The 23,204-nt window shown below is 43.6% G+C and overlaps 1 protein-coding gene across 2 annotated transcripts in view; it reads left to right on the top strand.

Moving 5' to 3' along the window:
• The first annotated feature begins 12,872 nt into the window (after positions 1-12,872).
• LOC309646593 (uncharacterized protein) overlaps positions 12,873-23,204 on the top strand; it is a 34,348-nt gene continuing 24,016 nt past the window's right edge. Inside the window, exon 1 of one of the 2 annotated variants that reach the window (XR_014255450.1) lies at positions 12,873-14,582. Coding sequence is in view for 1 of the 2 variants with exons in the window: in XM_082433114.1 (XP_082289240.1) it covers positions 14,524-14,582 (59 nt within the window). In the remaining variant the exon portion in view is untranslated. The remainder of the gene's footprint in view (positions 14,583-23,204) is intronic. The other variant, XM_082433114.1, reaches the window with a different exon arrangement.

Raw genomic sequence — 23,204 nt, forward strand, 5'->3', positions numbered from 1 at the left:
GATATGCCTCTGCGAACTGCACGGTCACGCTTTCATGGGATGAGCTAACGGAGAAGGCAAATGCCTAAGTGAATAAATCATATGACGCAGGAGAGCAATAAATCCGGAGAAATCCAGAAGAGATAGCGTGTGCTGCTGGGCCGGGGCGGCCCTCTGAGCACAGGTGCCCTGAGCGAGGCCTGGGAAGGGAAGGGTCAGCTCTGCCCGAGTCTGCGGGAAGAGCCGTCCGGCCGACGGCAGGGGGCGCTGGCGGAAGGGAAGTCGGGATGGGGGTGAGGGCAGAGGGGGATCGCCGTCGGGCTGGTTCTCGAAGGTGTCGTCAGGGCTCGGGTTTGATCCCAGTACGATGGGAGGCCTCTAAGGGGGCAAGCGACATGATCCAACGCGCACTTATAAAAGCCTCCTCTGCATGCGAGAAGCACGTGGAGAAGAGTCGGAGGAGAAGCAGGGAGACCAGGTGCAGGTGCGAATCAGGTGCTAGCACAACCGCCCGATGCTGCTACTGACCCTACAAGGCAGCTCCTGAGCGCCCGCCTCTAGCTTCGGCCTTTTCTTTTTTTTAAAAAACCAAATAAGAGCTAAGTTGATATTGTGTTGTCAGAATCAGACCCCGCAAATCTTAATCTTGTACTAATTAGAAGGGCGAAGTTCAATAGGAAAATATGTCAAGAAAATTTTAAAACACGTTTCCCACAAGAATTTTTATATACCAGAAATGGAGGAGACAACTTCAGTCCTTTCATCTCTATTTGATTCAACATAGTGTTGATGTAATTTAAATATCTCCTGGGGTGAGTTTTTATTGTTTCTTAAAAGCAATTGTTTTCATATTTCAAACATCCTTCTATTAAGAATTTAAGTTGCAATTTTTTTTCTATTTTAAACTAACAAAGAGCCAGTGAACGCATATTCAGTATAAGAAGTAATTAAAGAGAGCTGACTGGGGCATTAAAAGAAAAAATTTGTGACACAGTACTTTTTGAATTAATTTCTTAGATCTATTAAATTATGTTGGACCATTTAAAAGGAATTCCTGTCTCTCCTGTAAAATTGTTTATTTCAGGTGTTGGTAGGTTACTAATCTTAATCTTTTACTCTTCTCTTGTCCCTTAATCCACGTGAAAAAAGGGGAAAAAAGAATTATTGATTAGCCAAGCTAAACATCAAAGGAATGATCTTGCCCACAAATCAATCCTTCCATTCTCTTAATTGCTTTGTTGATTTCTCCCAAACCTTTATCTACTGAACTGCTCATTCCTAAAGCCTCAGGTTTGTTGTCGGAAATTCTTCCCTTTTATGTTTTTTGCTACAAATTATTGTCCAGCTAGCGGTTCTTGGAAAATTGAGTATCGCTGCCCGGGTGAACAGTGCAGGTGGTATCAGATCTCAGAGACTCAGCCCCACCTCGTCTTGGGCATCACACTGACTAAAGCCTGGACTCTCAGGTCCTCGTTTCTTTAGGGAACACACTCATTTCCCAATGAACACAAATGTCATCGGTTTGCCTTTGTTGTTTCTTCTTTTTTAGAAATGAAATTAATGTGATGATAACCTCCTTCTCCCCAGACCTGGGTATCGACGATTTCTGCTTCATTTTCTGGCCCCTCTTCTAAGTTCTGAAGACACTACTAAAGGCGGGTATTGATCAACAGGCTGCCTGTCACTTCCTTGGGCACAAAGGACACAAACCCTGTCACCTCCATGCCCCAGAATAGTCCTAAAGGTAAAGGGTCAGAGATGAAAGGCTTCTGATTAGTCCTCCTTTGTAACCAGCCTCTTAGGAAGGCTGAGCCTCTGTTTACACCTGTCCTTGGAGTTTAAGATGGAAAACTTTTACTCCCAGGTCCATGCATGGATGTTGGTGAAGCAGAACGCTTATCTTTCTCAGTTCCTTATGGGGGGAGCTGAGATGGATGGTTTGTTGCTAAGGCGGTTTGCCTTTTTAGGTAAAAAGCATACGCATCCTGGGTCTTTCGTTTGTTGCCTATACTGCTGAGAATTCACCTGTTATAGAAATCTTAACACTTTAGGTGTTGGCTAGAGAACACCCAAATTAATTTCCTCTGAGAAAAGAACCTGAGGGATTCCTTTTTCTTTCCTCAGGTTGCAAGGATGTCATTGATTTCATTGTTAAACCAGAGCAGAGAGGTCAAGGGGGTTTCGAGAAGCTGAGAGAAAGAATGCAAGAAAAAAAGCCATTACTCATCCACATTCACAGAGTGGCCGATGAAAATTCAGGAGAGCAACTGTGAACCTCCACCTGGAGAAGAGAAACCTTCTTAAGTGGCCTTGGCTTCACCCAGCCCCTTATGGTTAACTCAGTGACTAACCTTTAAAAGCGAGGTTGTGTCATGAAATTCTGGTAATCCTTTGTTAGTATTGCATGGATGGTCTCTCCTTCCCAGTCCTAGCTTATTGCCTGAAAGCAGGCATGCAGTTCCCGTTTGAATTACACCAATCTTCTCCTTTACTCTCCCTGCCCGTACTCATGCCCTGGCCATTTGTAGTCTTACTCATCAAATAAGGGCAGTTATTTTCATGCACGTCTCCTAAGTTCTCTCTGGTTTGTAGAGCTGTGAACATGTGACCGGGCAATATGTCCAGTAAACTACAAAGAAGGGAAAAATGTGCAGAGTTTAGTTTGATAAGAAAAGCGGCTGTTGTTCTTCATGGAATGCTGATGGTGGGGCATGCAGGGTGGGCCCTGTGCCCTGTGACTTGGGCCAAGAATGCCTCCCTTTTCCTCAAGGAGCGAGAAGGAGAAGCACGTCTCTCTAGTCTCAGAGCAGTAGGGTTCAGCCCCCTCCCCTTCCTGGAAGCTGCCAGGCTCGCTCCCAAATCTGCCCAATCTGGCCCCCTGAGCCCACAAGGTCCCCTCTTCTTGGCCTCTCCCATTCCAGCTCAGAAGCCAGGGAGCAGGTGGGTTTGGGGTTGTGTAACTGTAGCCCGTTTATCAGGGGAACATTCACTGCATTGCTCTTTACCCCAGTTAGAACCTTGTGTTTGAAAAACATAATCGGAAATTATTTCCACAACCGGCTGAGTATAACTAACTATAAATACGAGGCACCTCTTTTTTTCAAGGCTTAGACGTGATCAACTCTATAGGCCCCTGATTTGCTCAGAAGCAATGCACATTTGCTCAATTTCTCTAAAAGTATTTTTTTCATGTGTCCATCCAACTTTCCTGAGTATTTCAATCATTAATAAAATGTAACATTTTTTGGAAAAGTTCGTATAGAAAGATTAATTCTGTTTGTCCATAGTTTAGATTGTGATGATCAACCTTAGCCAACGAAAGTCCCCAGATGTGTGACTCACAGAGCTAGCGTTCCCCTCTCTCTACTCCTCCAAGTATCTGTTTAACTCTGTCATGAAAGAAATAGGGTGGTTTTCGGGGACCTATAAATACTAATCTTATTGAGATAAGCAAGAAATCTGTGCTATTCGCCTTAGAGTATTTTCCATCAGCATCAAGCCCAGTGGCTAACTCAACTTGTGTCGTAAAACGATCCACATGGACACTGGGATTAGTAGAGCTCTGAAGACAGAGTCAGTGAAGATATGGTCCCTTTGTACCGGACTGCTCCTAAATTCTGCTGAAGGTTGTCTCCTCCTAGTTGTCGGGCGATTCTAGATCACTAATTAACAACACTGGGGCATGCGAATGCTGCTTGCCCAATAAGCCTGTGGTGAAATTTAAACTCACTCTGTTAAACCATGTCACTAGCTAGGAAAAGGTGCCCTTCAGAATTAACCTGCTGTGGTTGGGATACGTCTCCAGTGTTTATTGTTTGCTTGTTTAATTCGTTGACTTTATCATTCTCTCTCTATCTCACCCTGTATATACATGTTTATATATATTTTTTGAACCATTTGTATGTAGGTGCCTATATCATGCCCATCAGTGTGTATTTCCTATACGCATTCCCAGAAGTGAGAATATTCTCTTACAAATCCACAGATTAATGATCATATTTGGGAAATTTTAAATTATTTCAAAACTTTTATCTAATATGCATCCCATATTCCAATTTCTTGATTATCTCAGTAAAGTGCCTTATAGCTATTTTAAAATTTTTTGGTGTGGGACCCAGACCAGGGTCATTTGTTATACTTAGTTGCTGTGTCTTGGGGGTCTTCTAAAATTTGAGACAGTTCCTTAGTGTTTGTCTTTTGCCATCAATATCTTTGAAAAATACAGGCCGGTTACTTTTTAGAGTGTCTTTCAGTTTGGGTTTCTCTGATTTTTTTTCTTTTCTCCCCCCGCCCAGCTTTATTGAGGTATAATTGTGTTAAGTTCCTTAAATTTTCTGGGCCTTGGTTTCTTTGACTACAGAAGGAGAATAGTAGTAGTAACTCCTTGGGGTAATTTTAAGGATTCAATGAATTAATATAGGTACATAGAAATTGTTCATTATGTTATCAGCTATTTTTATGTTTTGAAAGTGTTATTCCAAAAAAATGTGATATAATATATACACAGGAAGGAAGGAAATTCTGTCACATGATACAGATGCATGGATGGACCTTGAGGACATTATGCTAAGTGAAATAAGCCAGTCACAAAAGGACAAATACTGTATGATTCCACTTATGTGAAGTACGCAGAGCATCAAGTTAATAAAGAGAGAAAGCATGGTGGTTACTGGAGTGGGGAGTAAGGGGAGAATGGGGAGTTAGGGTTTAATGGGCACAGAGTTTCAGCTGGAGAAGATGAAAAGGTTCTGGAGATGGATACTGGGGATGGTTACACAGTGATGTGAATGTACTTAAAACCACCTAAATGAAAACTTAAAAATGGTTAAAATGGTACATTTTATGTTATGTATATTTTACCACAATACAAATTTTTGAAAACATTATTGTGACTGCTGTGTGGACACTGGGGGTGGGGGTGGGGAAAATGCAGCCCCAGCAGTCAGGGGCTGTCGCCACCGTCTAGTGGAGAGAAGACGGGCGTGGCGGTAGAGGTGCCGGAAGAAGACGCATTTGGGATGTGGTTTGCAGTAGACAGATCTTAAGCACAGGAACTTGTCGGCGGGTTGGATGAGGGGCCGTGGAAAAGAGAGGGGACAAGGAGAGCTTTCTTCTCTCTGGCTTTAAACCTTTTAAAAAAAATTTTTTTTTAAATTTATCGTTATTTTTTTGGCTGCATTGGGTTTTTGTTGCGGTGCACGGGCTTCTCATTGCAATGGCTTCTCTTGTTGTGGATCACGGGCTCTAGGCGCACGGGCTTCAGTAGTTGTGGCACGTGGGCTCAGGAGTTGTGGCTCGTGCGCTCTAGAGCCCAGGCTCAGCAGTTGTGGCGCACGGGCTTAGTTGCTCCGCGGCACGTGGGATCTTCCCGGACCAGGGCTCGAACCCGTGTCCCCTGCATTGACAGGTGGATTCTTAACCACTGTGCCACCAGGGAAGTCCTCTCTGGCTTTAAAGGTGGATGATTTAGATTGCTGTGTCTTTTAAACCCTAACTCCCCATCCTTCCCTCCCCCAGCCCCTGGCACCCACCCTTCTGCTTTCTGTCTCTGTGACTGTGATACCCTAGGGACCTCACATAAGTGGAATCATACAGAATTTGTCCTTTTGTGTCTGGCTGATTTCACGTAACACGATGTCTTCAGGGTTCATCCGGGCTATGGCACGTGGCAGTGTTTCCCTCCTTTTCAAGGCTGACTAATGGTCCTTTGTACGTATACATCACATTTGGTTTATCCACTCCTCAGCTGCATCCACCTTTTGGCTCTTATGAATGATGCTGCTATGAACACAGGTGTACAGACATCTGTTCCAGTCCTTTTTTTGGTTCCTTTTGGGTGTATACCCAGAACTGGAATTGCTTTTGGGTGTATACCCAGAACTGGAATTGCTTTTGGGTGTATACCCAGAACTGGAATTGCTGGATCACATGGTACTTGTAAGTACTTGTGAGTTTAATTTTTTAAGGAACCATCATACTATTTTAATTAATTAATTTATTTTTGTTTTTAATGTTCTATCTCCCGACTTCTTGGTACTCCTGTACCTTGGACCTTACTTTACGTGTGCTAAGTGCTCAACAAATATTATTTTTCTTTTTGGTTATTTTCTTTTTTTCTCTCTTTTTTTATTGAAGTGTAGTTGACTTATTATATTAGTTTCAGGTGTACAACATAGTAATTCGATACTTTCATAGATTATACTCCATACGATGTTATTATAAAATATTGACTCTATTCCCCATGCTGTACATTACATCTTTGTAACTTATTTATTTTATACCTAGGAGTTTGTACCTCTTAATCCCCTTCACCTACCTTGCCCGTCTCTCTACACCCTAGTTCATTCTCTTGTATCTGTGAGTCTGTTTCTGTTTTAATTATTCATTTTATTTTTTAGATTCCACATATATCAACAACTATCATTAATAATGCTTATAAATATAGCTGACATGTACCCAGAATTGTACAAGGTATAAGGCATTTTCACTTAAATGACTTCATTTGATAATGTGATATTGTTAATCAGCTTTCCTGTCTCCTATGTCACAAGCACTGTGCCCAGCGATTGGCCTGGATTATCGCCCTTCATTCTCACAGCTAGTCTGTGAGGGAGGTGATGTTACTCTTACATCTGGGGAAACTGAGGCACAGAGAGATTAAGGTAACTTGCCCAGAGTCACACAGCTAGTGAGTGGCAAAGTGGCAGAGCTAGTGTTCTAACCCAGGTGGCCTGACCCCACAGCCCATGGGTTTAATCAGTCTTCTGAAAGCTTCGCCCAGGCCATGCATGCTACCTTCCAAGAATGCATGTTGAGTCCTCAAGCTGAAATTTCAAAAGATCATCATACATATTGTTAATTATGAAACAAACATATCCATACGCTATTGCACCATTTGGGTTGAGACAATGCATCGCTATGTATTATTTTTCATTTTTGCATTGTTAGAACGTATTTTCACTAGCAATTCCTAGGAATGCTGACTAATTTTTTCTTTTCCATCAGAAGTCACTTACTATATATAGACTAATACTGTGATATCCTGAAAAGCTTCGTATGACTGAAAGGGGTGGAAAGTTCAGTTTGTCAATTCCATTTATATTTTGAGACTGTTTATGCAAACTGAAAGGGAGAGTGGAACAGAAATCTGGGTAGTTCATCTGGTTCCCTTTTCCTTCAGGAGCAAAGCCCTCACCTGTCTCAGACATACGACTTGGGGCCGTTTGCTAAACTTTGCTCTGCACACTTCTGGTTTTGCCGGCAGTGCAGTCCAGCTCCTCCCTGGGCACGTTTGTTTCTTTACTGATTCAGCTAAGTGGATCTTCTCCCCCATCGCCTTTCTCTTCTTTTTAGCAGAGAGTTAGGGGCTGAAGGTAGCAAGCAGACTGAGGATAATGAGAAAGCCAGGGACTCATCTGGTCCTAGAACCCTGCAGGGATCTCTGGGTTCAGCCCCTCCAGGGAGTAAGAGCTGATGTTCAGGGCCGCTCCCAAGGGCCCTGTGATGCAATCTGGAGGTCACGGCCGTCTGTGGCTCCCCGCTCTGAACCCAACCAACGCATGCCCTCCTCGCACGTTGCCACTGTTTGTTTCACGCTATTGACACAGAGGATGAGCTGCCTTGTCACGTCCCTGCGCAGCCCCTGCCATCCTCCCCACTGCAGGGCAAATATTTACCAGCTCCGAGATGTCCAGGGGCACAGAACGAAGGAGGCAAAGTCAACGAACGTGCGCTCCAGTGCTCTGAGGCCCAGACACCCGGGCTGAACTCACTGGGACTCCACATTTATTCAAATCAGCATCGAAATACTGTTGTCATGTGAACCCCCCCCAGGTAGCGTCTTGAAAATAATCTTGGCCTCAGGTACAAGTTTGTAGACTCTGTGAGTTTCCTCATTGTCAGCATCAAGGCCTAGGAATGAGAAGAGGAGGAAAAAGAGGAAGAGAGGAGATGAAGGACAGAGAGAGAAAAGGAAGGAAGGTCCTTGCAGTCTGTGTGATGGTCACACTTCCTTCCCTAATGTTCCCGGCCCCTGGCCGTGGCCTGCTTTCCGGATGCAAACTGAACTGTGGGTAGAGCAGGGCCCGTGGAGAGAATCTGACACCTAACCAAGTGAATTCTTAGACTGTTTTTGGAAGCATACGCATACCTTTCAATAAGGATCTTGAACCCAGATAAAGCCCAGAGCTGGAAAAGAGGTAAGATCAACAGTTAGGAGCAAATTACACGTGTATTGAACCGAGCTCTATAGTTGTCCTTGATTTTTAATCCTCATCGTAATCATGAAAGGATGGTGTGGTGATCCCCACTGGGTGAGACAGGCTATCTCACTTCTAAAGGATCAGTGGCCCCCTGAGTCCACAGAAGTAAATGGCGGGGCCAGGCAGCCATCACTGTTCTGTTCTGACTCCAAATCCCACCCTTATTTCTCCGCAGAACCTTTTCTGCCGCTTAAACCCAGGAAACAACAGACGTGGGCTGGAAACAAATCTAAAAGCAAACAGCAGCAGTGAGTGGGCCTCGGGAGAAGCAGCCGGCTGGCAGGTGGTCAGGCAGACGGGCGCTGGGTCTGGGGAGGCCGAGGAGGAAGGTGGCCTGAGCGCCCGCGGGCCTGGCTGCCACGCCGCCAGCAGATGCTGGGACACGTTTCCTCCGATTCCACATCCATTGTTCTGCCTTTATTACACGGTCTCACTGTCCGTCACAGAAGGAAATGAAATTGGTCTGAAAGGGTTTCCTCTTCCCACAGTCTTCTTGGTTGTGTATTGACAGGTAGCTTTTAAATATAATATCCTTACAGACAGGAAGATTAAGCTGATCTGTCCATTTCATGGCCAGACTGGTTTTTTTTTTTTTATTTTAACATGAGAGACCATGTATTTGCCTCTTCAGCCCTCCAAGACTTCCTTATCGTACCATAGTCTAAAAAAAGGTGACTTAATTCCCTGGGTCATCCCCCGGTCAGGTCAGTAGGAGATATGGCGTCAACACTCTCGGGGCTGCGGGACCATGGTCCCCCTTCTCCGCAATCCCAGGCCGTGGCCAAGTGGTCACAGGTTTACAAAGGTGGGTGTGGAGGAGCCAGACCCCTGCACTTCTCCTGGTCCTTCTTGCTGGTTGTCTATAATCTAGAGCTCTTTTTCCCATGACTTTTTGTGTCTCCCAGAAGGCCCATCTCTCTCTTTTTTTTTTTTAAACATCTTTATTGGAGTATAATTGCTTTACAATGGTGTGTTACTTTCTGCTTTATAACAAAGTGAATCAGTTATACATATACATATGTTCCCATATCTCTTCCCTCTTGCATCTCCCTCCCTCCCACCGTCCCTATCCCACCCCTCTAGGTGGTCACAAAGCACAGAGCTGATCTCCCTGTGCTATGCGGTTGCTTCCTACTAGCTATCTATTTTACGTTTGGTAGTGTATATATGTCCATCTCTTTTTGTGTTTAGGTTTCTGTCTACAACTTGGAAACCACATGCTGCTTCTTTTTGTTTTCTTTATCTGCAGCCCATTGGGCCTTTCAGACCCTGGACAGAGCCGGCTGATATTTGGATATTGTCACTGCCCTTCTCTGTCAGTGTAATTAGTTATTTCTGTGGCCCTAGAAACGTGTGTTAAGAGTACATCCCGTTTTCCTTGAGGTATCACCTCACACCGGTAACAATGGCCATCATCAAAAAATCTACAAACAATAAAGGCTGGAGAGGGTGTGGAGAAAAGGGAACCCTCTTGCACTCTTGGTGGGAATGTAAATTGATACAACCACTATGGAGAACAGTATGGAGGTTCCTTAAAAAACTAAAAATAGAACTACCGTACGACCCAGCAATCCCACTACTGGGCATATACCCTGAGAAAACCGTAATTCTAGGATGGACCTAGAGACTGTCATACAGAGTGAAGTAAGTCAGAAAGTGAAAAATAAATACCGTATGCTAACACATATATATGGAACCTAAAAAAAAAAAAATCGTTCTGAAGAACCTAGGGGCAGGACAGGAATAAAGACGCAGACGTAGATAGTGGACTTGAGGACATGGGGAGGGGGAAGGGTAAGCTGGGATGAAGTGAGAGAGTGGCATGGACATATATACACTACCAACTGTAAAATAGATAGCTGGTGGGAAACAGCTGCATAGCACAGGGAGATCAGCTCGGTGCTTTGTGTCCACCTAGAGGGGTGGGATAGGCAGGATGGGAGGGAGACGCAATAGGGAGGAGATATGGGTATATGTGTATATGTACAGCTGATTCACTTTGTTATAAAGCAGAAAGTAACACACCATTGTAAAGCAATTATACTCCAATAAAGATGTTAAAAAAAAAAAGAGTACATCCCATTTTCCTTGTAAAACTTTATCCCTAAGCCAAGATATGGAAGCAACCTAAGTGTCCATCAACAGATGAATGGATAAAGAAGATGTCCATATATACAATGGAATACTACTCAGCCATAAAGAAGAATGGAATTTTGCCATTTGCAGCAACATGGATGGACTTGGAGGGCATTATGCTAAGTGAAATAAGTCAGACTGAGAAAGACAGACACTGTATGATATCACTTATATGTGGAATCTAAAAAATACAACAGACTAGTTCTTTTCTATAACATAAAAGAAGCAGACTCACAGATATAGAGAACAAACTAGTGATTACCAGTGGGGAGAGGGAAGAGGGGAGGGGCAATATAGGGGAAGGAGAGAAAGAGCTACAAACTATTAGGTATAAAATAAGCTACAAGGATATATTGTACAGCACAGGGAATATAGCCAATATTTTATAATAACTATAAATGTAGTATAATCTTTAAAAATTGTGAATCACTATACTGTACACCTGTAACCTCTGTAATATTGTACATCAACTATGCATCAATAAAACAACAAAAACAAAAACTTTTATCCCTGAGGTTTTCTTTTTGTCAGGTTCTTCCTGCCACGTCTTAAAGGTATTCAGATGCACTTTTCTCATACTCATGTTGACAGTGCTCATATTTCCTTAACACCACGAATATTGTTAGATGATGGTTATTTTCACTAGTGTTTATGGAGGAATTTTTAGACATGCTTTCTTATGCTAACATGCATTATCTCATTTAATCTCAAATAACCCATGAGGTAGATACTATGATCATCCTCTGTTTCGTAGATGAGGAAACTGGGTCTTAGACATGGAAATAATATGCTCTCATCCACCGCTTGCTGCTGGCAGGGCTGGGGTTGGAGCCGAACCTGTCCCACCAGGTGGGAAGCCGGGCCACTGCCCATGAGGGTTCTGCTTGGGGCCGCCAGAACCTTTGAGACTGACCTGACTGAGTGGTCCAGAAAGGTCCCCCGGATGATGCCACGGACTCATTCCCACCTTGAGAACTGCTGACCTCGTGGGTAAATTCCACCACTTTTTAAATTGCTTCCACCCGTAAATATAATTCCTCTCAATCTGTAAAAATTAAATCAAGAAGCCAACCCTCCTGAAATGATTATTTCACCGTCTATACTAAGAAATCATTTAGAAAAATTATTGCCTGAAAGATTCTATTTGCTTCTTAAAAGGCCATTCTTTCTTGTCCTTAAGCACCTTTTTGCTAGAAGAATCTGGCAACCTGTGTCATTTTTGGAACATTTGGATTGGAACAGGATTTTTACACTCTTTATCATCTGGTGAGGCTTTTAAGGGGAAAGTGTCAACATAAATTTGGAATTTCCTGACTTCTGCAGATTTGAGTTATAATCTGGACATGACTAGAAAGGAAATCTTAAAAAAATATTTTAGAGTGTTTTATTGTGGAAATGTCCCCAAACATTTTCATCCCATTTTCCCAGAGAAACCTGACATCGTGGGGAGGGGGAGGGGGGCAGAAGAACAAAATGCAATGGGCCACATCCTTGAACTCTTTTGTGTGTTTAGAACAATGTCCAGTTAAAATCAAACAATATTGCTGCTAAATACGGCTAAAAGAGTCCTTGGTGAGTGTTCTTGGAGGAGTGAGGAGGGCCACGGTCCCTCTAAGAGGGAGGGTCTGGTTCTGACGGAAGCAGCGAGGCCTGGCGGATACAGCATCTTTGCCACCGCCCTGTCATCAGCTCCTGCATGGCCTGGGACCTTAAATATCTTCCCCATCCCTCTGTCATCAGCTCCTGTATGGCCTGGGCCCTTAAATATCTTCCCCATCCCTCTGTCATCAGCTCCTGCATGGGCTGGGACCTTAAATATCTTCCCTATCCCCCTGTCATCGGCTCCTGCATGGCCTGGGACCTTAAATATCTTCCCCATCCCCCTGTCATCGGCTCCTGCATGGCCTGGGCCCTTAAATATCTTCCCCATCCCTCTGTCATCGGCTCCTGCATGGCCGGGGCCCTTAAATATCTTCCCCATCCCCCTGTCATCGGCTCCTGCATGGCCTGGGACCTTAAATATCTTCCCCATCCCCCTGTCATCGGCTCCTGTATAGCCTGGGACCTTAAATATCTTCCCCATCCCCCTGTCATCGGCTCCTGTATGGCCTGGGACCTTAAATATCTTCCCCATCCCCCTGTCATCGGCTCCTGTATGGCCTGGGACTTTAAATATCTTCCCCATCCCCCTGTCATCAGCTCCTGTATAGCCTGGGCCCTTAAATATCTTCCCCATCCCCCTGTCATCAGCTCCTGTATAGCCTGGGCCCTTAAATATCTTCCCCATCCCCCTGTCATCAGCTCCTGTATAGCCTGGGACCTTAAATATCTTCCCCATCCCCCTGTCATCAGCTTCTGCATGGCCGGGGCCCTTAAATATCTTCCCCATCCCCCTGTCATCGGCTGCTGTACGGCCTGGGACCTTGCATCCCAACCCGAGCGCGGAGCGAATACCAGCGCTGCGCCCAAGTGGAAAACAAAAGCCGGGCAGGGCTGGGGGCGGGCAAGCTCGTAAAGGAGAAGGAGGCGAAGTCACGAAGTCTGGCTTTCTGGCCAGATTTCCTCGGGAAGGTGAGGTGTGGCCGGCACTGTGTGCGAGCGCCGGGAGGGGCCGCACACCCCGCCTCGGGCCGGCAGGCCCGGCTGGCCCGCGGCCAGGGCGCCCGACGCCAGGCCCGGCTCTCGCGGTGGGAGCGGCCGCCGGCGGCCACACAATGGCATTATCTCGGGCCAGCGCGCTGCAGGGACCCGCCGCTTCCTGCCCCCGCATCGCGGCACAGACTGTCCCAGGGCCCACCGCCTTCGGACACGCTCTCCGGCGCTCCGTCGCCAAGCTCGGTAGGGAAACGTCTAAAGCCACTTCTTCCTTGGGAATTGCAGACGCTGCGATGCTGTCATGCATTGTATTTTTATCCCCGCTGGAAGGACGCGCGGTCATGAGTCACCTGGGGGAAGGGACGAACTCGCCGAGCAGTTTATGTAATGCAGGCGACCGCTGGGGCTTCTGAGCGCCGGGAAGACAGAAACATCTTCAAAGGGACCTGAGCCCCGCACCCCGCGCCATTTATTCCTGAGGGCCCGTCGTCGCACCCTCCCACCCACTCCTGAATCCCTGAGCTCCTCTGATGCCAGGAAAGCACAGAGGCTGCCACGGGAGAGGAAAACCTGGCGAAGGTGCTGGAGGGGCTTGCATTTCACATCTAGTCGTTAGCGTCTAAACTGTTAAGGGACTCTCAAACACAGCCCTTGGATTAAATTATAAAAAATGTAAAAGTCCTTAAACCCCGGTCCCACCAATGTGCTGCACAGGACAAGAAAGACGAGATTTTGTTTTGTTTTGTTTTACTGGCATCCTTGGCTTTGGACTATTGCGATTAGATTCTTAAACAACAGACGAAGTCTTTCTAACTACACGCCTGTGCCAGAAACTTCAGCAACCTGCTCCCAGAAATCAGGGGTTTAATCCAAGAGTTACCAGAAATGCTCTTAAACCTTCTGCTTCCGGGTCAGGAAGTTTCTGGCAGCCGTGGACTCCGCTGCTTGAGGATTGTTGGACCAGACTGGCTTCAGGGGAGCCGAACCGTCTGCTTTGTGCTCAGTGACAATTCCTGCTCCTGTAGTGCAAACCTGGTTTCAGAAGACCTGGGCGGAGGGGTTTGCCCTTCACGCCTAGACGGCTTCCTAGACGGCTTTTCTCCCTCACCATGACCCGTGAAGATCCCTTCTGTCCTCGCTTTTGTGGAAATGACCAGGCTTTTTTTGGCCTGGACTCAGCAGAACGCAGGCCAGTGTTTAACAACCAGCAACAAACAGCCCTGATCAGACGTTTGTCACGGCCTTCAGTGGGACAGGCCTAGAAATGTAGAATTTTTTAAACCATGAAAGCTTTGCAGCATACAGAAAAATACAGGGAATCTTACAATAAATGTTCCGGTACTCACCAGCCACCTTTGATAAAATCTGGACATTTTGTGATGTTTACTTGAGAGTTTGCTTTTAAAGAAACAGTTGAGGACAGCGTGGTCCCCTCCCCTCTCTCCCTGCACAGAGGTGATTGCTGTCTGAACTTTGGCGTTTGTCTTTCCCGCCTGCTGGACGGATGTTCTCCCACGTGTTCACTGCTGTGTAAAGGCTGGCATTGACTCTGATGAGTCAGTACAAGCTTTTCAATATTTTTGAATGCCACCCTTGCCTGCATGTTTCCAAGTATGTGCATGTACAATATGTAATGTTTCGCATGTCTTAAAATTTGAATATAAGTTGTATTATAATGCATATAACCTTTTCGATGAGCTTTATTGAGATATAGTTCACATACCATACAATTCATCTCTTTAAAGTGTACTATTCAATTGTTTTTTTTAAATAAAATATACCATTACAATTAATTTCACCTGCCCCCTTCAATGTGGCTTTAGTATTTTTTTTTTTTTTTTTTTTTGGCTGTGTTGGGTCTTTGTTTCTGTGCGAGGGCTTTCTCTAGTTGCGGCAAGCGGGGGCCACTCTTCATCGCGGTGCGTGGGCCTCTCACTATTGTGGCCTCTCTTGCAATTGTTTTTAAAATAGTCACAGAATTGTACAACCATCACCACAGTTCATTTTAGAACATTTTCATTCTCACCTCCAAAAACACCTTTACTAATCAGCAGACACGCCCCTTCCTCTCACCTGCCAGACCAAGGCCACCACTAATCTGCTTTCTATCTCTGTGGAATTGCCTATTCCGGTCATTTCATGTAGATGGAATCATACAATATGTGACCTTTTGCATCTGACTTGCACTTAATGTAGCATGTTTATGGTTCATCCATGACGTAGCATGTGTTGGTACTTCATTCTTTCTTACTGTCTAATATTCCATTCTATGGAAGTATCATGTTTTATTTATTCATCTATTTATGGATATTTGGGTTGTTCCTACTTTTTGGCTATTATAAATAATGCTGCTGTGAATATTTCTGTACAAGTTTTTGTGTGAACACATGTTTCATTTGGGGGGGTATATAACTTGAGTGGAAATGATGGATCATAGGGTAAGTCTATGTTTAATCTTTTGAGAAGCTGCTAGACTGTTTTCCAAAGAAGCTGCTTCATTTTGCGTTCCCACCAGCAGTCGTATGAGGGCTCCAATTTCTCCATATCCTCGTCAACACTTATTGTCTGGTTTTTTTACTATGTCATCCTAGTAGGTGTGAACTGGTATCTTGTTGTGGTTTTGATTTGCATTCCCCTAATGACTAATGATATTGAGCACCTTTTCATGTGCTTGTTGGCTATTTGTATATCCTTTTTGGTGAAATATCTCTTCAGATCCTTTGACCATTTAAAACATTTAATTACTTGGTTTTTTAATGTTTAAGGTATGTATAAGAACACTTTATATATTGATATTATAGGTCTAAGTCCTTTATCAGATATATGATTTACAAATATTTTCTCCCATTTTCACTTTCTTGATGGTGTTTGCTATACATAACCCTCAGAAAATCTTTGAGGTAATAAACATGGATAAAACAATTATCCAATCAGAACATGGAACACTAGTACATTAATTTTAACCAATTTCCACTTCTGTATAGTACTCAACAGTATGGGTATTGTGCATTAAGCTATTGATCCATTCTCTCATCAGTGGAAATTTGGGCCATTTCTAGTATTTGGCTGTGACCTAATGCCACCATGAATGTTCTTGTCCATGTCTCCTGAGGCACACTTTCAAGGGTTTGTTGGGGAAACACCTACGAGTTGGATGCCAGGTCTTTCTCAGGTATTCCTGGGGTCTGAATGCCTATCTTCAGGTTCACTGGATATTGTCAGAGTATTTTTCTTTCTTACCAGCAGTGTATTAGAGATCCCAGTGTGGAACATCTTTGCTAATACTTACTACTGTGTGACAGTTAAGTTGTAGGTATTGAGATTGAAATTGAATCTCGTCACTGTTTTAAAATGCAGCCTTACTCGCTGTCAAACTATGGCGGCCTGTGAGGGACAGATTAGCTGCTGGTGCTGTTTTATTATTTGGAACACAGAATTAAGAGATTGTGGCAATAATACGTTCTTGTGAATTGATAGCTCTGGGGACTCTGATATAAATAGATCAGTATGAATATCTGTACAGAATGTTCGTATGGTTCCTAGACGGCTTTGTTTCATCATTGATTATGTAGACCGTATATAGTGTGGAACATATTTTAAATCTGCAGTATGAACTTTTGCTATTGATTAGCACAAAGTTCTAGAATTTATTAGTATAAGCTGTTTGTAAATTCATTTTGGAAGTCCTGTAAAAGCTGAATGCATTTCATTTCCATTCTAGGTCCCCAGTCTTGCTGCTAATAATTCCAATTCCTTCAGCATTTTCTCGTGTAGTTCAATTTTTAGTCTTTTAAAAGTTGATTTTTTCTGTACTATGTAACTAATGCACACACAACTTTGATTGTAAAGCTTTCAAAATTAACCCCAATTTCAAGGCAAAGAGGAAAGAACTGAGACACTCTGATGTTTTTGTTTTGACATTTATAGTGGCGTGAAATTCATTAGATAGACGGTATTGTAGATATTCCATTAAAGTTAGACTTAAATCAGTGTAATATAATATTTAGACAAAGAAGACACTTTTAATGGCAAATAAAGGTTTCTTTTTCCCTGACTAGAGTTTCATTCACAGGAAAGAAGAAGTTTCAGTTTGAATTTTGAGAGCTCTAAAATTTCAGCAGATTACATTTTTTCTGCTGAGTTTCTTGTATGAGTGTTGATCTGTAGTTTTAATATACATGGATAGACTCTACAGAGTAAAACAAGCTACTAGAAAACTAATAATAAATGGAGGAACTTTCTAATGGGGGAAGCTTCATAATCGTTGTACTCCATAATTTACATGGGATGCTTTTTTAAGGTGTATTTTAACAGACAGGTTAAAACACAGCTTAAAAGGCTGTGCTCGGCCTTTCACATCTTCATATCATTTACTCCTCCTGGAAAACCTAGAAGGCAGGCACTACCTCACTCATCTCGGCTTCAGCCATTTGCCAGAATCTTCCACAGATTTAGTTGGTGATATTAGTTGTGGCTCTGAAAATAAACTAAACTTTAGAGTCTTTGGATATTTCCCTCCAGTAAGTTTTCCAAAGCCAAGAAAGTTCAAGGGTTTAATTAAAGGCAGTTGGTCCTTTCAGCTATACCGAGAGGGTTCTCCTTCAGAGTAAAGGTAAGGTCGGGAAATCCTGAGATGTTCTACCTAAATTCTACTTCACTGAAGTGGTGAAAGATTAAAGTTCAGCCTCAAAGTTATTTTTCGTTGAAAATTGGGTACACTCCAGTTCTCACCAGATTTTCTTGGCCAGACTCTCTCATCTCTCTGGAGTGGGTGGAAACTTGCCCATGGATGCTTAGAGAGGTGTAGGGTGTGGAGAGGAGAGGTCTGACCCCTGTCCCCAAGCCGGTGCCCGTCCAGTGATTGCACAGGCTTTGGATCAAAATGACTGTGGATGTGCTGTTGACCAGTTGTGGACCAGATGTGGAACCTTCACACCATGCAGAATGGATCCCGAGTAGACTAAGGGTGAAAATGTCCTGCTTCCCAGCCCTGCTGGGAATTCTCTGCCTCTTGTTAACTAGCTAATGTCACATGTTAGCTCTTTGCTACTTAACTTCTCTGTGCTTTGGTTCCCTCCTCTGTAAATTAGGGATAATAATAGTACTATCATCCCCCAGGGCTAACGTGAGGATTAAATGAGATTGTAAATGTAAAGTGCAAGAATAGTGCCTGGAAAATAGAAAATGCTCAATGAATGTGAGATAGGACTCTGTATTATTATTATTATTTTCTTCCAGTTTTATTGAGATATTATTGACATACAGCACTGTATAAGATGCACAGCATAAAGATTTGACTGACATCTGATTGTATTACTATTATTGAAACACCCAATAGGGCATCTCCTGGCTGGCGGTACAGTGGTTAAGACTCTGTGCTTTCACTGCCATGGGCGCGAGTTCGATCCCTGGTCAGGGAACTAAGATCCCACAGCTGTGTGGCCAAAAAAAATATATATATACACCCAATAAAGTCAGGGGAAAATAAAATTAATTCTTGACGTACTCCAAAAATTGTTTGGCTAATAAACCTTCAAACTTTTTAGAGATAATTTAAGTGCACTCAACTAGATGCAGAATCAGTGGAGGTCTTCTCAATGCATGGTCAACTCGAACTTAAAAATAAAGGAGAGTAATTTTACACACCCAGTAAAAATGTAGCTTTAGTAGATGGTCTTGTAAATCTGAATAGTTCTTATGGTTTCAGGACATATATATTGACACAAAAATAGTCTATGAATTCATTTTCATACTAAAAACTCAGAAAGCGCATATGATACTATATTGACATGGCAAATATTTTTAAATATCATAAAAATTAAATTAAAAATATTATTTTACTGAATACAGACTACAAAGGGAGTTCACCTTTAAAACAGTTTGGATTTTTAACTCCCTGGCTATTTTTTTGACTTAGACAATTAAGAAACATCCAAGGGCTTCCCTGGTGGCGCAGTGGTTGCCAATGCAGGGGACACAGGTTCGAGCCCTGGTCTGGGAAGATCCCACATGTCGCGGAGCAACTGGGCCCGTGAGCCACAATTACTGAGCCTGCGCGTCTGGAGCCTGTGCTCTGCAACAAGAGAGGCCGCGACAGTGAGAGGCCCGCGCACCGCGATGAAGAGTGGCCCCCGCTCGCCGCAACTAGAGAAAGCCCTCGCACAGAAACGAAGACCCAACACAGCCATAAATAAATAAATAAATAAAATTAAAAAAAAAAAAAAAAAGAAACATCCAAGTCAGCATTTCAGTAAGTAGGGTTTTAAACAACTCACAATTATTTTTTTCCTATTTTTTATCAACCAAGAGAATTAAGACTACATACATACACAAAATCCTCCCTAATTAAAATCTGTTTGGATAGTGCCATTTCGGATCATAATTGTAGCAAATCTAAATAATTCTAAATAAATAGTTCTTTATAATTAGTGTAACTGTTACGGAATTATGAACCTTCACCAAAACTTACATTGTTCAAGAGCAAGTGATTTTTCATTTCAAGAAGAAGTGTCTCATGAATGTTTTCTTAAGTAAATTATCATGATAAGTCAGCAGTATTATCTTAAATAAATATCTTCTAACATTTTCCCTTGATTTCCATGCCCAAAGTGAATAATTTATTTCAGAAGGATTTTTTCTGCTGACAGGGAAGTTTAAAAAACTCATTCAGCTGAAGAAGTTTTCCTGACAATCACGGAACCTTTGAAAGCTTGACCCTGGACATCACTACACGACGGTGTAACCCCAGGGTCCCTCACAGAGAGGAAACCAGGGTGAGAGCCCAGTCTCCTCATTACTGGAGCCATGCCTGCCAGCAAGGGCCATTTTGGAGGAGGGAAATCTAAACAGAAGCAGAAATAGCCTCCGACAAACTTCAGGAAATAGCAGTCAGGGGGGAGTCACCAAGGTTGTCAAATCTTGGGTTTTTTTGACTTGGGAGGTGAGATGCAAAAGCAGGAACTATCCTTTAGTTCTTCACGAAATAGAAATATTTGCCAGTCCAACGAATGGAAAAACACCATGCTTCGAAAGTTTCCAGAGAGTGCCGATTACAACTAGGCTTTGGGTAGGTTTTTTTTAAAACAACTTTTGTATGTAGAAAAGTGTGCAAACCGTAAATATACAGCCTGATCAGTATTTTTCTCTTTTAAAATAAAATTGTGGTAAAAGTGTACATAGGGCAAAATGTACTGTTTTAACCATTTTGGGGTGAATATCTCGATGGCATTGAGTACATTCACGTGGTTTTGCATCCACACCACCATTCACCTCCAGAAGCTTTTCATCTTCCCCAAATGAAAGCCCACAACCATGAAACACTCACTGTCCCCCTTCCCCCCCCCAAGTCTGGGCAGGCACCATCCTACTTTGTCTCTCTGAATCTGACCACCCTAGGTATGAGTTATATCAGTGGAATCATGCAGTGTTTGTCCTTTTGTACCTGGCTTACTTCATTGAGCGTAATGTCCTCCGGGGCAGCCTGATGAATTTCACCAGATTGAACACACCTGTGTAACCAGATCAAGCACCAAAGAAGCCCCTTGTGCCCCACGTCCAAGTCAGCATCCACCACGCTTGTGCCATCATGAGGTTAACCATGTCCGTAGTCAATGAAAAGGGGGAGGCAGAAACCGGAAGACTGAGGTTTCCGCCTCTCTCTTTCCCCGTAGGAGAGACTGCACTTTTGATCGGTTGTATACACTGGGCTTTAGCCTACCTGCCAAGGAAAAGCTTGGAAAGCGTTGGTTTAGGAAATGTTCTCACTTCAGTCCCAGATTGTCTGGAGAAGGGTCTTGCATCTGCCTAACTCCCGATGTTGACACTCTGTTTAGGTCGCATCTCCTGCAGGAAGGCTTCTCTAAGTGCTCTTGGTGCCTTCCCGCCAAAATGTGGTCCGGCCATACAATGGGGTATTATGACCTTAAAAAAGAAAGAAATTCTGACACACACTACAACCTGGAGGAACCTTGAGGATATTATACTAAGTGAAGTAAGCCAGACACAGCACAAACATGTATGATTCCAATCATATGAGGTTTCTAAACTAGTCAGACACATGGAAACAGAAAGCAGAGGGTGATTGCCAGGGGCTCTGGGGCGGGAAAATGCGAGTGGTTGCTTAGAGGGGACAGAGCTTCAATTTTGTAAGATGAAAAAGCACTGTTGCACGTCAATATGAATATACTGAACACTACTGAACTGTATGCTTAAAATGGTTGAGGTGATTTTTATGTTATGTGTTTTTACCACAATAAAAAAAAGTTTAAAAAAGGATGAGCTTTCTAATTCTGAAGTTGTTTGCCCTTGGAGAAGTCTTTTAACTTCTCTTTGGGATTCTGGCAAAATGAGCGAAGTGTCAAAATATGAACCTGGCTCAAAGCGTTTCTATAATATATGCTGAGGCAACTCTGGATTAAACAGAAGTATCACACCGTCATCCTAAGAGCTGGTGTGGACACTTTATCTTCTCATTTACCCGAAAGGAATTTTTCTGAAATCTCACTTTAATCAAATCACATTTCCTGATCTAGATACAAAAGATCTCATAGTTTAATTGTACAAAAAGTATACAGTATTACATGAAGATTTATAAAGAAACAAGCCAAGCTGTTTTTCTTTTCAAAGCAAGAGTAGGTAATAATATGTAAAAGCATATTTTTCTTATTCCTGATATGTCTGACCTTTATTTCCTGCCATTCTCTGATTTGTGAGTATTTACTATGCATTTTTTTAGTCAAGGTTGCAAGAAAATCTTGAAACACAGAAGCCAGTGGTAAATGGAGTCAAAAGATTCCCTTTTCTAATTTCCCAAATGTCTGGAAGTCAGTTATTTTCTTTCTTTCTTTCTTTTTTTTTAACAAATTTTCCGCTCATCTCTGAGTATTTTTTTTTTAGTTTATTTATTTTTGGCCGCGTTGGGTCTTCGTTGCTGTGTGGGCTTTCTCTAGTTGCAGCGAACGGGGTCTACTCTTCATTGCGGTGCGCGGGCTTCTCATTGAGGTGGCTTCTCTTGTTGAGGAGCATGGGCTCTAGGCGCGCAGGCTTCAGTAGTTGTAGCACATGGGCCCTAGAGTGCATGGGCTTCAGCAGTTGTGGCTCACAGGCTCAGTAGTTATGGCTCGTGGGCTCTAGAGTGCAGGCTCAGTAGTTGTGGCGCACGGGCTTAGTTGCTCCGTGGCATGTGGGCTCTTGCTGGACCAGGGCTCAAACCCGTGTCCCCTGCATTGGCAGGAGGATTCCCAACCACTGCGCCACCAGAGAAGCCCAGGAAGTCAGTTATTTTCTGATGGTACCCTCACAACTACTGAAGTGAGTGTCTTCCCCTAGTTACATAAGGAGCTCTCCACACAGCCAAGGGAAGACCTCAGGACTGCCTTTTCTTTAGCTTCAGATTGAAAATCAACAGAAAAGATGTCGATGCAGGCAAGTAGGCAAAAATATTGAACAGAATACTCATAACATGCAGCCAGAATAAAAACCAAAGAAACTCACAATTTAAATAATAACTATAAAAATATTTTCAACTTTTAATTAGAATTGTGGATGAGTTTTGTTTTCTCACTTGCATTTGTCAGATTTTTAAAAAAAATACTAAATACGTGTTGTTTTTATAAGGGCACCACAGCATTTGAGAGGATGCCATAAACAAATGCACCCATGTCATTTTATTCACTCTCAGGAAGCAAGAGTCGAGCCAGTGGAAACAGAGCAGTGAGGCACTGTGCAGGCTTTATGGGCACCTACTGTTTACTTTGCAGATAGCAGGGCGCGAGCAGGCTTAGCTCATCCTTCCTCAGACACAGGAGAAATGGGAAATGTGCAGATGCCCCGGAGAAAGGCAGGTACAGGGGGGAGAAGGGAAACAGGAGCCAAGCAGATCAGGATTCAGATCCACTTTTCACCACAGTCTGGTGGAGGGGAATGATGACAAAGTGGGTCGCGTGTGGTAGGGTGGTGGCCACGACCTGGGTAACCAGGTAAGCGTCGCGTGGTGGGTCCCAGAAAGGCACCTCGCCCGGGCCTGGGCTTGGGCAACGGGGTTAGAGAAATTTTGCTGGAAGAGGAGATGCCCATCCTGAATGGGACCAGCAGGGGAAAGTCCCGGAGGGAAGGGGAGCAGGCGAGGGTATGAACCAGGGTGAGAACGCGGCGTGAGACCCGGCGTGAGACCCGACGTGAGCTTGGTGGAAGCATCTCCGCCGGCGGGGAGAGTGACTGTGGACCCCGGCCCCG

This window comes from Balaenoptera physalus (assembly GCF_965194825.1).
Source record: "Balaenoptera physalus genome assembly, chromosome: 17".
Taxonomy (NCBI): Eukaryota; Metazoa; Chordata; class Mammalia; order Artiodactyla; family Balaenopteridae; genus Balaenoptera; species Balaenoptera physalus.